The 13,821-nt window shown below is 44.1% G+C and overlaps 1 protein-coding gene and 1 long non-coding RNA gene across 3 annotated transcripts in view; one reads left to right on the forward strand and one right to left on the reverse strand.

Moving 5' to 3' along the window:
• The first annotated feature begins 93 nt into the window (after positions 1 to 93).
• On the forward strand, positions 94 to 13,815 carry pik3c3 (phosphatidylinositol 3-kinase, catalytic subunit type 3). 2 transcript variants are annotated; one of them, XM_086024338.1, is made up of 24 exons: positions 94 to 644; positions 1,467 to 1,655; positions 1,725 to 1,868; positions 1,964 to 2,093; positions 2,166 to 2,192; positions 4,928 to 5,014; positions 5,091 to 5,186; positions 5,700 to 5,771; positions 5,890 to 5,994; positions 6,691 to 6,783; positions 6,860 to 7,045; positions 8,151 to 8,281; positions 8,514 to 8,595; positions 8,733 to 8,800; positions 8,869 to 8,974; positions 9,041 to 9,157; positions 9,753 to 9,884; positions 9,977 to 10,105; positions 10,247 to 10,316; positions 10,401 to 10,465; positions 10,818 to 10,902; positions 10,969 to 11,043; positions 11,141 to 11,526; positions 12,785 to 13,815. In XM_086024338.1, exons 1-24 carry the CDS (start codon positions 580 to 582, stop codon positions 12,797 to 12,799), a joined length of 2,655 nt encoding a protein of 884 aa, XP_085880464.1. In that variant the 5' UTR covers positions 94 to 579; the 3' UTR covers positions 12,800 to 13,815. The 2 variants fall into 2 exon arrangements, with proteins under 2 accessions (XP_085880464.1, XP_085880465.1); XM_086024339.1 differs by lacking the exon at positions 2,166 to 2,192 and having other exon boundaries at positions 95 to 644.
• Positions 6,901 to 13,821, reverse strand: part of LOC147150765 (uncharacterized) — a 495,403-nt gene continuing 488,482 nt past the window's right edge. The window contains exon 4 of the long non-coding RNA XR_015085812.1: positions 6,901 to 7,062. This is a non-coding gene — a long non-coding RNA (uncharacterized LOC147150765). The remainder of the gene's footprint in view (positions 7,063 to 13,821) is intronic.

Here is a 13,821-nt window from a genome sequence, read left to right on the forward strand (position 1 = left end):
CGACACTGGCCCTTTAAATTCAAGTTTAGTTTGAGCATCAAACCCCGCCTCCTCTTTCTCTAGTTCCTTAACTTCTCCTCGCCAGGAATTCTAATCGAGACAAGAGTCCATCGATTGCCCTCTCTTCTTTTACATTCCGTACAGAGCCGTATCGGAAATAGGCTGCTTTAGTCTGAGAACAGCTATCGTTTACCACTGGGTTGTTGTGTAGCTGTAAAAAAGATCAGTAAGCCCCGGACAGGGCTCCCCAAATGACATATCTGCCATAAATGCACTATTATTTGGATGCAATAGCTAAACTCGTGTAGACGAGGAGCATCTTGGGTCCTTGTTGTGGGGCTTTTATGTCGGTCCGAGGCCTCGTAGCAAAACAACCCGCACACACAAGTCTCACTCAAGACAAGCGAGTGGGATTTATGTCGAGCTTTTTTGACAATTATGGATGTTTTGGGCTAATTCCTTCTGACGCTCTAACTGTGTTCTGAACAGTGCGAGATTGCGTTTCATTCCAACAACGCTTTTGAGTTTTCGATTAGTCCGAAGCGTAGAAGGACGCACTCTGGTTTTCCCCGCCGGAAAATGGACACGGATAAGTTTAACTACGTTTACAGCTGCGACTTGGACATCAATGTTCAACTTAAGATGTAAGTCGTGAGATGTTCAACTTCAGATGTAAGTCGTGCCCTTCAAAACGCACACCAATTGTTACTTGGCGGGGGTTCATTGGTATCTTGTGACCTGACAAGGCGTAAGTCACGTGTCATAACTATGACTCTCTTGTTCTTTTGAAGAAAACAAAAAAATAAAAAAACAAAGTTAAGTCGATTTACGGGCGAATTCGTTCCTTCTGCAGCGAACGGCGAATTTGTACGTAGTCGGGTTCTGTCGTTATCCAACGCTAACGCAGTAGTAAAGTAATTAGCAAAATATACGAAAGGAAAAACACTTTTACTATATAAACTTTAAAAACAGGAAATACAGTGGTAACTGAGCGTGCCTTCTTGTGCCACATGATAATGTATTCTTACGCCAGGCCATGGTCTATAATACTGACCTACACCAACGCGGTTGGAAAGTCATAACTGCGGTAAAAATGTGTACGTAAATCGCCTTCTGGGCATGAATGCAATTTAAAAAGTATCGTGGTGGTAACAAAGCATGCCTTATTGTGCTGCTGATGCCGGACGTAGTCTACTCCTAACCTATGCTAGCGCAGTAATAAGGTCGTCATCTGATCTATATTTAAGTGAAGAATAGGCCTTAAATTCTATAAAATATTAACCAGTGTGGTGTTAATTAGCCGTAGTCTGTCACTAACCTAAATCGATGTACTGTTGTCGAGAAAACTACAGAATGAGAAGTTGAAGATCAGTTTCTACCACTCAAGACCATTTAAACCCATCACAATGGTTCCTGGAGACTGCAGCAGACCCTGATTGTGTGTTTGCATATGTGCGTGCCAACAGAGGCAGTTTGGAAGGCAAACGAGAGCAGAAGAGCTACAAAGCCCTGCTGGAGGACCCCATGCTGCGCTTCTCCGGCCTCTACCAGGAACACTGTTCAGACCTCTATGTCACCTGCCAAGTGTTCGCCGAAGGGAAGCCTCTGGCCCTGCCAGTCCGCACCTCCTACAAGGCCTTCAGCACACGCTGGAAGTGAGTCCCAAGACGTGCCCGTTTTGGCACCTGCGTGCGTACCAAAAATGTCCACATACTCGCTTACAGTTGGAACGAGTGGCTGCGACTCCCCGTCAAGTACCCGGACCTGCCCCAAAGCGCCCAGGTGGCCCTCACTGTGTGGGACATCTACGGGCCCGGTCGAGCTGTTCCCGTCGGGGGTACTACAGTCACCCTGTTTGGCAAATATGGGTGAGTTGTCAGTACTCGTATCATAAAACTGTGCAGTGCTGGAATATTGCGCCACACAGAGAAAGAGAAAGAAATGTCCTCCTGTCTCGATGCAGAATGTTCAGACAAGGAATGCACGACCTGAAGGTTTGGCCCGGCGTGGAGGGAGACGGCGCAGAGGCCAGCACCACGCCGGGACGCACCAGCAACAGTCTCACCGAGGACCAAATGGGCAGACTCGCCAAGGTATTTTGTTTAGCCGGATTAAATCGTAAAGTTCCTGACTGGCCTCCACTCTAAAGCGCCGTATTGTTCTAGGGCCCCGACCTGGAGGTACTTGGTGATGTGAGTACCAGTGGGCCAGTTAGTCGTGTGTGCGTGAGGATGCAGTCAGGATTCATGAATGTGCACAGTGAATACTGATTGGACTGGAATTCATTAGCGTGTGTATGCGCGCATGCGTTCCGTGTATGAGAAAACACAGCTTTCTGAGGAGGAAAATGTCGGCAAGTGTAGGGCTGGCCCACTTCAAATTGGTCTTTTTACTCTGGAGATACCAATGGCACAGTTTAATGCTCTGAAAAATACATTATGATTTTTTTTTTTAAGCTGCATCCGTCGTTCAAAGCGCATTTCCACTGACCTGCACTGCTTGCACTAACAACATAGCTGCAAAGAGGGGAGCTGGTTTCCGAAAGCAGGCAGTGATGACAAATTTTTGAATTTTCGGTGTCCTCTAGTGACTAATTTTTGATGCCTGAAAGCATCAGCAGCATTCATTCCAGCTAAGAAATGGACAACATGAACGGAATCATTTTCAATATGTTTCATGTGTGAGATGAAATAAGTGAAAGGTAGGCTTGGCTTACCTGTACTACTCGTTACAAGTTAAATTTGTCTTGAAAAAACAAACTTTTACAACAGTTTCACAGCTTGTTTGCTATCAGTGTAGTTGAAACAAAATTCAGTTTATTTTCCAAGAGGAAGCACACATTTTAAAATTATTTCTGCGGACGTTGTTAGTAGGTAAATGTTGCAAAAGCAGGGATTCATCGACATCTTGGAAAGTTTTGACCCTAGGTTTGTGCTTTCGAGCTACAACAAAAGCACATCAGATAGGGGGTAAAAAAAACACCATTTTGAATAATATGACTGTCGTTTGTTTTTTTTATAAGTGAAGAGAAAAAACATTGATGAAAAAAATCGGGTTTGGTGAAAAAAAAAAAAATTGTTGTAAGACCTCATTGCTCTGCCCTGCAGGAAAATATTTGACACTGCAAAAATGAAACTCTAATCAATATTAATCTGTAAATATTATTTGATAAAGATCAAATCAAGGCAAAATTTGCTGCCAATGTATTTCTTCTTACATTTTTTTTCTGTTAGGAGCATTTATTTTGTGTCATTCATTTGTTTCCTTAAAGATTATAATAAGGTATTATTACTTGAAATTGAGATTTTATTTACAAAAAAGGTCAAAGCAAAATCCCTCCCTGGAAGCATTGCATCGATCATATTCCCACGCATTTTCCCACTATAAACAACATAAACCTTATGCTGGTGCTTGCTAAAGAATTATTTTCCATGACACAACCAAATGGAAAGTGATACTCTCTTCTTTCATCAAAGAAAAAAATAAAGTTTTTCGACCTTATTCCATGTTTTAGTCGTCAGCAGTAGAACATGGTTTGGTTTCACCCAAATCACCAACTTTGGACCAAACAACGCAGGAGATCTTTTTGTGAAAAGATATGTTTTATGCACAACAGTGATTTTGATGGTAAACATTTTTTGCTTTAGTGACCCCTCAAATTAACTTAACTGTTTCTTTTCTTCTACAAAATACCAACAGCAAATATGAAAATGTGCTTTTGAAAGCAAAATTTGTTCACAATGAATCACCAGTGCAACAATTTTAAATTTGACAGACTTTACAAGCTATTTGCATGCTATTTAGTATTAATAGTAGTAGTAGTATTTAGTAGTGTGTCTTTGTGTGTGTGTGTGTGTGCATGCATGCCATGCTCGCATTTCCGAGGGTCCGTCATGTTCTAATGCTGCATTCGTTGGGAGCGTTTCTGCTGGCGCGTTTCAATTGGAGTTGATGTAGTTCGCACAGGCGGGCGTGGTTGCATGCGGGGCGGCGCGAATGATGCGTTTGGAGCGGTGAAACGCGGAGCGAAGAACCGAAAATCTGTCCATTTGCCCCATACTACGTCACACAGCCATACAACGTCCTGTTCACTCTGCAACTTTGTATTTATTTATTTATTTATTTATTTATTTATTTTTTACAGTTCTTGAACTTTACCAAGACAGCAATATTGTTAGCATTAGCCTAGTGTGTCGGCCACTTGATTGCGATGTTGAAAAATGCTATCATCGTCTACTACCAAGCGAAGCCCCTCCCTTCTCCGCTGTGCATGAATGAGCGGCTGCAGCAGTCAGGTTTCAAATTTCCCACGGTCAAATGCGAGCGAATGAAGCGAAACGGAACGCTTCATCCGTGTTTGGTGTGAACTAGCATAAGAGCTTACACGTTATGTTGACGCACTGTAAGCTCATAAAAAAATAGATCCAATGCTGCCATCTGCTGGCCGTAATTAGTTTTTTTTTTTTTTTCTTTAAATGATCAAACTAGAGCTGCCCAAGACTTTTTTCCCACCCATTCCGATAAAAAACATAGTTGACGACAATTATCACTGGCGCTCCTCGTTAGGGTTCGGTTTTATTCGATTAATCAATGGGATAAGATTAATGGATTCTGGAATAAATATTGAATAGCTGCAGCCCTAGTTATGAGTAAATACAAGCCATAATTCTACCGGTGTAACTAGTATAAATACATTTGTTGAAAGAAAGAGGGGCAAGTCAAATTTTCCTGTTCACAGGCAGATCATTTTGCTTGAGTCAAGTAAAATAGTCCTCATTTCATGACTTGTTTTTCTAAAGCCCAGTTTTGTCGTGTATGTGCTTACCAACAAATACTCACGTCCAAGGAATGATGATGAAGCAAATTGGTAAATGTTTGTTGCATGGCATCCCGGCAGCGCTCAGCTCTCTCCCTCTTGCCCACGCAGTTGACCAAGGCCCACCGGCAGGGCCACATGGTCAAGGTGGACTGGCTGGACCGCTTGACCTTCAGGGAGATCGAGATGATCAACGAGGTGACTTTTTGGACAGTTTTGCCCCACGTTCGGTTGGCGTGTCTTGTTTGTGAAATGCCTTTTTGTTTTTTGCCAGAGCGAGAAGCGCAGCTCCAATTTCATGTACCTCATGGTGGAGTTTCCCCGAGTGAAAACGAATGACAAAGAATACAGCATTGTCTACTATGAAAAGGTGAGCTCGCTTTCTGTGACACACGGTGAACACCAGCATAGATTTTGTTACCGTGACGACTAAGGTCGGAGCGGAGAAAGAGTCTTGATGAGTTTTCCCCTGTGGAGGTGCCACTTCATCAGCAAGCCGCTGAATCTCAGTTACTAACAAAACACTGATAACACACAAATGCATTTGAGCAGTCAATAATATTCGTCCATTTTCAAGTTTTTTTTGTAAGTTCTAAAGAGCTATCGTTTGTAACAAGGACAAAATGCAGATGTTAAAATAAAAACATTTTGATTTTAAAACGATTCATTCATACTGTTAAAAACAGATTTTAAAGAACGGAATCGAAATTGAGAATGGAAAATCGAGTCAATCAGGGCTTGAGTGTATCGTTGCGTCCCTACTATCAGGGGATTACTGGGCAAGGACAAGGAAACAAAGAGTACATTTTCCGTAATATGTCCTGAAGACGAGGAGGAGGAGGAACATTGATTGGTGGTTTATTCGAAGCTTTGTTTGTTTCAGGATGGCGACGACGCGGCGCCCACGCTCACCAGCTGTGAAATTGTCAAAGTTCCTGACCCACAGATGGGGATGGTGAGCACTCGCAGACACGCGCGCACACACACACACACACACACACACACGCACAATTGCATTTGGAGCGAGGAAGGAGTGGTCTCTGGTGCTTGTGTTGACCATTTGCCCACCGTAGGAGAACCTGGTGGAGAGCAAGCATCACAAACTGGCCCGTAGCCTCCGCAGCGGGCCGTCCGACCACGACCTGAAGCCCAACGCTGCCACGCGGGACCAGCTCAATGTAAGATGCATTACCGAGCTGCCTTCTGTACCGTGATTTGAATTGGAAATCAATTTAAAAAACAAAAACAAATTAAGTAAAGACAATACAACAAACATCATAAACGGACTCCTACCTACGTGATCGTTTGTCCAAACTCTGACATGGTTGTCATATCACATGAATCTGTGAGTCCCTCCGCATGAAGAAAGTCGTTTCGTTTTGAAAACCATTGCCATATTTTTTTGCGAGTATAGTCATATGTTTTAGATAATAAAAAAGCCTTCCAGAATAAAGGCAGAATATTACGTATAAAGTTTTAGTTATGAAATCTACTTGTTAAAGTATGACTCACTTCCCTACTAAACTTTGGCAACTTTTTAGTGTAGCGATAGGGGGGAAAAAAAAATCACTGAACGCAATATTGAAACTGTGCATAATGTATGATGGCTTCAACTTTTTATTTTTTTAAATCAAGTACTGTACTTGTAAGTACAGTTGTATTTCAGCAGTGGCATTCAAACAGTTTTTTTTTAATGTATATTTAAGTGCAGTGTTACTATGCTATATATTTTTGCTGTGGCACTTGTAAAACTGTTGAAAAGCCTTTATAGCCAAAAATAACAATAATTGGGGGGAAAAAAACATGCTATAGTACGCGCATTGTCATCTTTGTGCTACGAAGCAGAATAATGGTGCATCTGCATGCGTCAACAGATCATCGTGAGCTACCCTCCGACCAAGCAACTCAGCTCAGAGGAGCAGGACCTGGTGTGGAAGTTCCGATACTACCTCACCACTCAGGAGAAGGTCTGTTCCGCCCTCACTCTTTCGTCCCGGCACCGCGCTCTTTAGCGGTACAGTTGTTAATCCACTTCTGCCGCAGGCGCTGACAAAGTTCCTCAAGTGCGTCAACTGGGATCTGCCCCAGGAGGCCAAGCAGGCCCTGGAGCTGCTGGGCAAATGGCGGCCCATGGATGTGGAGGACTCCCTGGAGCTTCTCTCCTCGCAGTTTGCCAACCCCACCGTGCGACGCTATGCTGTCGCGCGGCTTCAGCAGGCGGACGACGAGGTACGCACTGTCACCCTCTGTGGATTAAAAGACAGTCACTGTAGTTTAGGTCAAAGTTTCTCTCTCTGTACCTCACGACCGATAACTGAAAACTTCAGTTTTGTCCTGGTTAAGCGGGAGAAAGTTTTCTGCTGTCCAAGACGCAACCATCCTTCCCCTTTCCCCCCCTTTAACATCCGCATGCTGTCCTCACTCATGTCCGCTTTACCTCTATACTGTATAAGCAGCGTGTCGGCAGGAAATGCTCCCGGTCAGTCAAGCGGAGCGCTCATCAAAGTCACACAACAACATTTACAGATTTCAGACTCGGTGCACACGCAAGTGCGGCGCGATATAAGGCGGGCAAAGTTTTAAGTGTGCCTTATGCTCGTGAAAGTACGGTAGTCGCCATCCGTTAAGTTTGAAAAAAGTAACAAACCCAATTGGCCACTGGAGATCATCACGTGTGCAGCGGCAATTATCCGACTTAACTTACTACAAATAATAGGGATGTAACGATCAATCGAAAATCCATTTAAACTGCTTAAAATATGCATCGATCAACAAAAATGACCGTAAAATGGACGAATCGAACAATTCAATTTGATGAACTCAGCCCTCACAAGCCCTCCTAAACAGCAACACCTAACAGAAGACATAACATACCTAGGACACTGGACTATGCTCATTTAGAGTGCTGAAAAATGATCTTCCTCCTAATCGGCATATATTTTTTTCCATTCCAGATGCATAGGACATTTTGAATGTGTAGATCAAATTATGCGCTTGCGTGTTGCGTTTGTGGATGGCTGCAGCGCCACACTAGCGCACAGAGATAAGCGTGGAAGCCATTAAAAAAAAATAATAATAATAACAAATCGAATCGGGGCTTGAGTGAATCGTTCCATCCCTAACAAATACCCATTGATGGGATGCCTGTGACCTATAGTGACAGCCCGATCAGAGCAGATGGCTGAAGGTATAATGCAGTACTTTCTGTGACATTATGCTTTGGCGGTGTGCTGTGTGAGTTTATTTATTTTTCTCCTCGACTTACTTAGTGTAGTAAATGTTGGCAAATAGTGCTTAAATCTTGAAATGGAAATGTGCCTTCCCCACTGTGTAGGACCTGCTGATGTATCTTCTTCAGCTGGTCCAGGCGCTCAAGTATGAGAACTTCGGTGACATCCAAGGAGGCCTGGAGCCAGGCAGCAAGAGAGCCGGCCAGGGACTTTCAGACGACTCCACGCTGGACAGGTCAGAGCTGTTGGATGTTGTGTCGCTTTGCGCTGCTATTCTGGGCGCCAATCGGCTGTTTGTCTCAATTGAACTCCGAAACGCTGCCTGGGTGGTGACTCTGATTATTTGTCTTTGGCACACCGACACCAGCCGCTTGCATATTCCAATTTCTCTGGATTAGCAGCCAGAATGCTACGCACTTGCCCTTGGCCTTGCCTCGCTTTTTACGCTGTGTTTATTGTTCACGCAGCTCCCAGATCCTGACGGCCACATCTGGAGCCCTCGCCGCTGCGCAGAAAGGCAAAGAAGGGGCAGATGGTGAGAATCTCGAGGTAAGACGCCGGTTTCTGAAGAAAAAAAGCTCCGTGTGTGGAAGCCGGGGGGTTAAAAAAAAAAAAAGTAATTCTGCTCAGTGCTCTTGGTGTGTATGGCCTACAGCAAAAGCAAAAATGTTGTGTCTAATCTGCAGCAAGACCTGTGCACGTTTCTCATCTCGCGTGCTTGCAAGAACTCGACACTGGCCAACTACTTGTACTGGTACGTGTGCCTCTTCCGCGTTTGCGTGCGCGCGCACCCCATCTCTACTCAAGCTCACGCCTCCTCAGGTACGTTATCGTGGAGTGCGAGGACCAGGACACAAAGCAGAGGGACCCCAAGACCTACGAGATGTACCTCAACGTCATGCGGAGGTTCAGCCAGGCTTTGCTCAAGGTCGGCCAAAAGCCGTACTGCCCCTTGCCTTGCCTTCCTTTCGCTAACTCGGTTTCTCGTCTCCAGGGCGATAAGAGTGTCAGGGTGATGCGCTCGCTCCTGGCCACCCAGCAGACCTTCGTGGACCGACTCGTCAACTTGATGAAGGCTGTGCAGAAGGAGAGCGGCAATCGCAAGAAGAAGGTGTGGCAATTTTGCGGACGGACTTTGAAAATGACACATACGGCTTCAATAGGTGACGTGGCTGCACTCAGATCTCAAATCATCTGCCCCCGTTCAAATGAACGGAACCGCCAGTAATCCGTCTCTGCCTGTGTTTCAAGAAAGCACTCGATAATATACTTTACAAAAATATGTAGTCAAGTAAAAAGGATTAAAAAGATTGACAGTGTTTCTCACGCTTTGTACCTCAATGCACATAGTGCTGCTCATTCTGGTAGACCGACATACATATCAGTCGTAATATTAGTCATTCTTCGTAGAGGATGAATAATATATGCCTGTGAGTATTTTGATACTATACGCTACGCATTGCTTTGCTTCACCATTTGTGTTCTGATATCCGTTGCTTGAAGGGTCACAACTAACCCTTAGCCTACGGTGTTTTCCCTTTTGCATGTTAGCGTTAACCTAGCTTTGAAATACACCTGTAATTCTATCTTTTGTTTGACTGTAACCTTTAGCTGATAGTAGTGAAAGAAAACATGTAACGATGCTTGCCAAAGTGCTACTTATTGTGCAGTGAGTTGAGTCACCTACTGTGCGTGTGTGCGTTGAGACTGAGCGGATGCAGGCGCTCCTGGCCGACAATGAGAAGATGTACCTGTCGGAAATCGAGCCCATCCCGCTCCCGCTGGAGCCTCAGATCCGGATCCGAGGCATCATCCCCGAAACGGCCACTCTCTTCAAGGTCCCGCAAAACTCTTGCCGGCGCACTATTTTTCTTTTTTCTTCTGCGCCGACGCATGAGGCTCACTCGTGCGTCTGACTTTCTGACATCAGAGCGCGCTGATGCCCGCCAAGCTAATTTTCAAAACAGAGGCCTCCACCACCTATCCGGTCATCTTCAAACACGGTGATGACCTGCGACAGGATCAGCTCATCCTCCAGATCATCTCGCTCATGGATAAAGTACGCGATCACACATTATGTTATATTATATCAAATCATTTTTCAAATTCAAAATATCGTTTTAGCTTCTACATACCAATGTATTATCCAGTGCTGTGTGAATAATTCCTTTTTTGTTAAGCCCTGTATGCCTTTGTTCAGTTATTAAGGAAGGAGAACCTGGACCTGAAGTTGACACCCTACAAAGTGTTAGCCACCAGCACTAAACATGGTAACTATGGCAACGTAGGACAAGTGGCTTGCTCAGCAACGGATTATTTAACGTATGCTTTTTTTTTGCTTTTGTTTTGTCTAGGTTTCATGCAGTTTGTCCAGTCGGTTCCGGTTGCCGAAGTGCTGGCAACCGAAGGCAACATTCAGGTCAAGGCCGCCCGCCTTCAATAAGTCAACGCCGTATCGCTCATGTTGCCATCATATTACTGTAACACCTCACGCGCCCAAGAATTATTCAACACGCCGTCAATGTTTACTTGCTACACGACACCCCGACGACACAAAAAGCCTTCAATGCTTCACAAACGCAAACGACTGCGGCGCCATCAGCTTCCAAGCTCATTTCCAAAGGTCTCGGAGCCGTGAAGGGCGTTTCATTCTTCTGCTGGCATGCAGAGCTGAACCCGTGCATTATTTGAAGCGAAAGGGAATCGTTTCCAAATGGTTGGGATTGACGGGTCACGGCGTGCCAATGCCACTTTTGTGTTCTGTGGTTTAGAGCTTCTTCAGGAAGCACGCGCCGAGTGAAAAGGGGCCGTACGGCATCAGCTCGGAGGTGATGGACACCTACGTGAAGAGCTGCGGTGAGTCTTTTGGCGAGCGCTCTTTTGGGGACGCTGGCTCTCAATGCTGGCTCTGATGCGTTGCAGCCGGTTACTGCGTCATCACGTACATCCTGGGCGTAGGAGACCGACATTTGGACAATCTGCTCCTTACCAAGACCGGTACGCTAAAGAGAGTCCGCGCATCCCCGGGTGTGTTTCTTTTTGTTTTTTTTTTTCATAATACGGTAATATTTTATTCTTGTTTGCCGTCCTCCAGGGAAACTCTTCCACATCGACTTTGGCTACATCTTGGGCCGCGATCCCAAGCCGCTTCCGCCGCCTATGAAGCTGAGCAAGGAGATGGTGGAGGGCATGGGGGGCATGCAGAGCGAGCAGTACCAGGAGTTCCGGAAGCAGTGCTACACCGCCTTCCTGCACCTGCGCAGGTACTCCAACTTGATCCTCAATCTCTTCTCCCTCATGGTGGACGCCAATATTCCCGACATCGCCTTGGAGCCCGACAAGACGGTCAAGAAAGTGCAAGACAAGTTCCGGCTGGACCTGTCGGACGAGGAGGCCGTGCATTACATGCAGAGTCTGATCGACGAGAGCGTGGGTGCCCTGTTCGCAGCCGTGGTCGAGCAGATACACAAGTTTGCTCAAGTAAGTCACGCTCAGTTCGGTTTTCTGTTGGGTTGAAGTCAGGGGAGGAGGGCATCCGAACAACGCTGTGTACGCTCACATCTGCCATTCATCAAGTGTTCTTACTCCATGAATACATTTAGAACCTCGGACCATGCTTATGCACAAATTATCGGTTTAAAAAAAGAAAAAAACACACATCGCGTAACCCATTAAGGCCGGGAGCACATAACTGTGTTTCGACCACTAAAGCTGGGAGCGCTGTTGCATCTTTCTAACCTTGAAGCCTGGAGAGCGTTTACGTCGTTTTCTTTTTTTAATCCAATTCTCGCACTCTTGGCCAATAAATGCATCAGCATGTACACGTGAGCCCTCGGAGGATGTCGCGGAATTTTTTCGAACATAATGGCTGACATCGCAAACCATCGTGGGAGCTCTGAAATAATTAACGGCAGTGATAGAGATGACATGACATTTGAATGAGATATATAGTTCAGATATGTTTGTAGACAATGACTATAGTGACGTCTTTGTAACAGAAGAGAGGGTGGTAATCACAACTTGATTTTTTTTTAAAAAAATTAAAAATAGTGCTTCTCTTGCACTGACATTTTATTGTTACATCTCGGATTGAAACAGTAAATGATAATAAACAGGGGTCTGTGTGAAAGCCACATGTCTAAGCTCTCAAATTCTTTTGGAATTATGTTCCGCTATAGGTGCTTTTGTAGGCATTGAATTTCTGGGAGAACCTCAGGTTTAAGAGGGTGATTCGATAGTCGCGCTTAGGTTTTGGGGACATGTTGAGCCAGGCGCTTTAGGCCTTCATGGGTTGAAAAAAAAAAGTTAAACACACACCGTTTAAGCAAGATCAACAACCTATTGAAACCACATTTCATCACCGTTCATATACTTATAAGTAGGGCTGTGATTCATATCTCTATTGTTGTGGAACAATAAACATTTATTTTATTCATTATAATACTTTTTTAATCAGTTGATTGATTAAAATTTTAAGTGGCCTGAAAGAAAAATCCATATTGGTCAGTCCCTACTTGTAGGCTTGAATCTTAATTTACAAAACAAAATATGAGCATGAATGTCACCATTTCACCATCGTTCTTATCACATACTCATGTGCCAGAAATGCTGTTGTGTCCTAGCAATAATTTTTCACAGTATGGCTTTTTTTTTTTTTTTTTTTTACATCCAGTGTTACAAGCTTTTCTATTGATTCCCGTGTCAAGAATAACGTGTGTTTTTCCCCCCACGTTTTCAGTATTGGCGTAGGTGAGCTGTGGCATGAGGCCGAAGCCGGTGGACCTGACGAGAAAAAAAAAAAGCTGCTTGAGAAAAAAAAAGCCAAGAATGAACTCCAAGAACTCGCTGATGAGGACAGTCACTGTCTTTATTATAATTTTTTTTTAAATCTTGTAAATATCATGTTGTGTACTAATGAATTGTTTACATGTTTAACCCGACACATCTTTTCAGCCTGTAATCATGCTATTGATTTTATTTATTGAGCATGCTTCAGTCAGGTCGGCATTGCAAGTGAGTCTTTTCTCAATTGCCATACCTGGACAAACAAAGGTTAAATTAAAAAAAAAAAAAAAAGGTTCCAGATGCTTGTGTCAACATAGTGCAGCTTGACTTATCTTTGTTTAACATTAAGGACCTAATAATACCTAAAATCTAAATCTAGGGGGCTGCACAGAGGGGGAGGGTGGGTGGTCACAAGTAGTTCTTGTTTATAAAAGTTGGCATTGTAATACAAACCACAACCACACTGTTTTTGCTTTTTTGGTCTCCCTTCAGTCAAATTGTGTAAACTATTTCCACTTCATTAGAAATTAGTACTCACCAGGCGCTACTGTGGTCCATGACGTCTTCACAAGCAGACAATTGCCAGTGTAGTACACACAAAATGTTTCTCCCCCCATCTTAACCTTGTTCTAAAACCAGAGTGAGCATGTTGTGTATTTTCATCGCTGCTATTTGTGAGTGGTGCACATTGATGCAAACTTGCTTGGATTTGTTTGAATTAAGTATTATGTTCCTTATTTCGTTAACGTTAATTCATTACTTTGTAGTTTGTTTGCAACGCTAGTGGCACACTCAAGATTTCAAACGATTTCTCAACTGATAGTCGTTTGCGCGTTAATATCTTGGAATGAATGAGGCATCCCAATTTTCCATTTTGCCACATCAAATATGGCGTCAAACCTGACATGATTCAGTGTTTCCAGGTGGTGTCAATTGTTTAAAAAAAATAAAACTTTTTTTGCAAAAAGCCCTTAACCACCCCAACATGTG

This window comes from Filicampus tigris, chromosome 2, assembly GCF_054856515.1.
Source record: "Filicampus tigris isolate MCC_2025a chromosome 2, RoL_Ftig_1.0, whole genome shotgun sequence".
Classification (NCBI taxonomy): domain Eukaryota; kingdom Metazoa; phylum Chordata; class Actinopteri; order Syngnathiformes; family Syngnathidae; genus Filicampus; species Filicampus tigris.

Coding starts and splice junctions, on each gene's coding strand:
- pik3c3 (XM_086024338.1), top strand. CDS start 580: ATGGACACGGATAAGTTTAACTACGTTTACAGCTGCGACTTGGACATC. Junction 1,656..1,724: donor GCCTTCAGCACACGCTGGAA/GTGAGTCCCAAG, acceptor ACTCGCTTACAG/TTGGAACGAGTGGCTGCGAC. Junction 9,158..9,752: donor GCGGCAATCGCAAGAAGAAG/GTGTGGCAATTT, acceptor GTGTGCGTTGAG/ACTGAGCGGATGCAGGCGCT.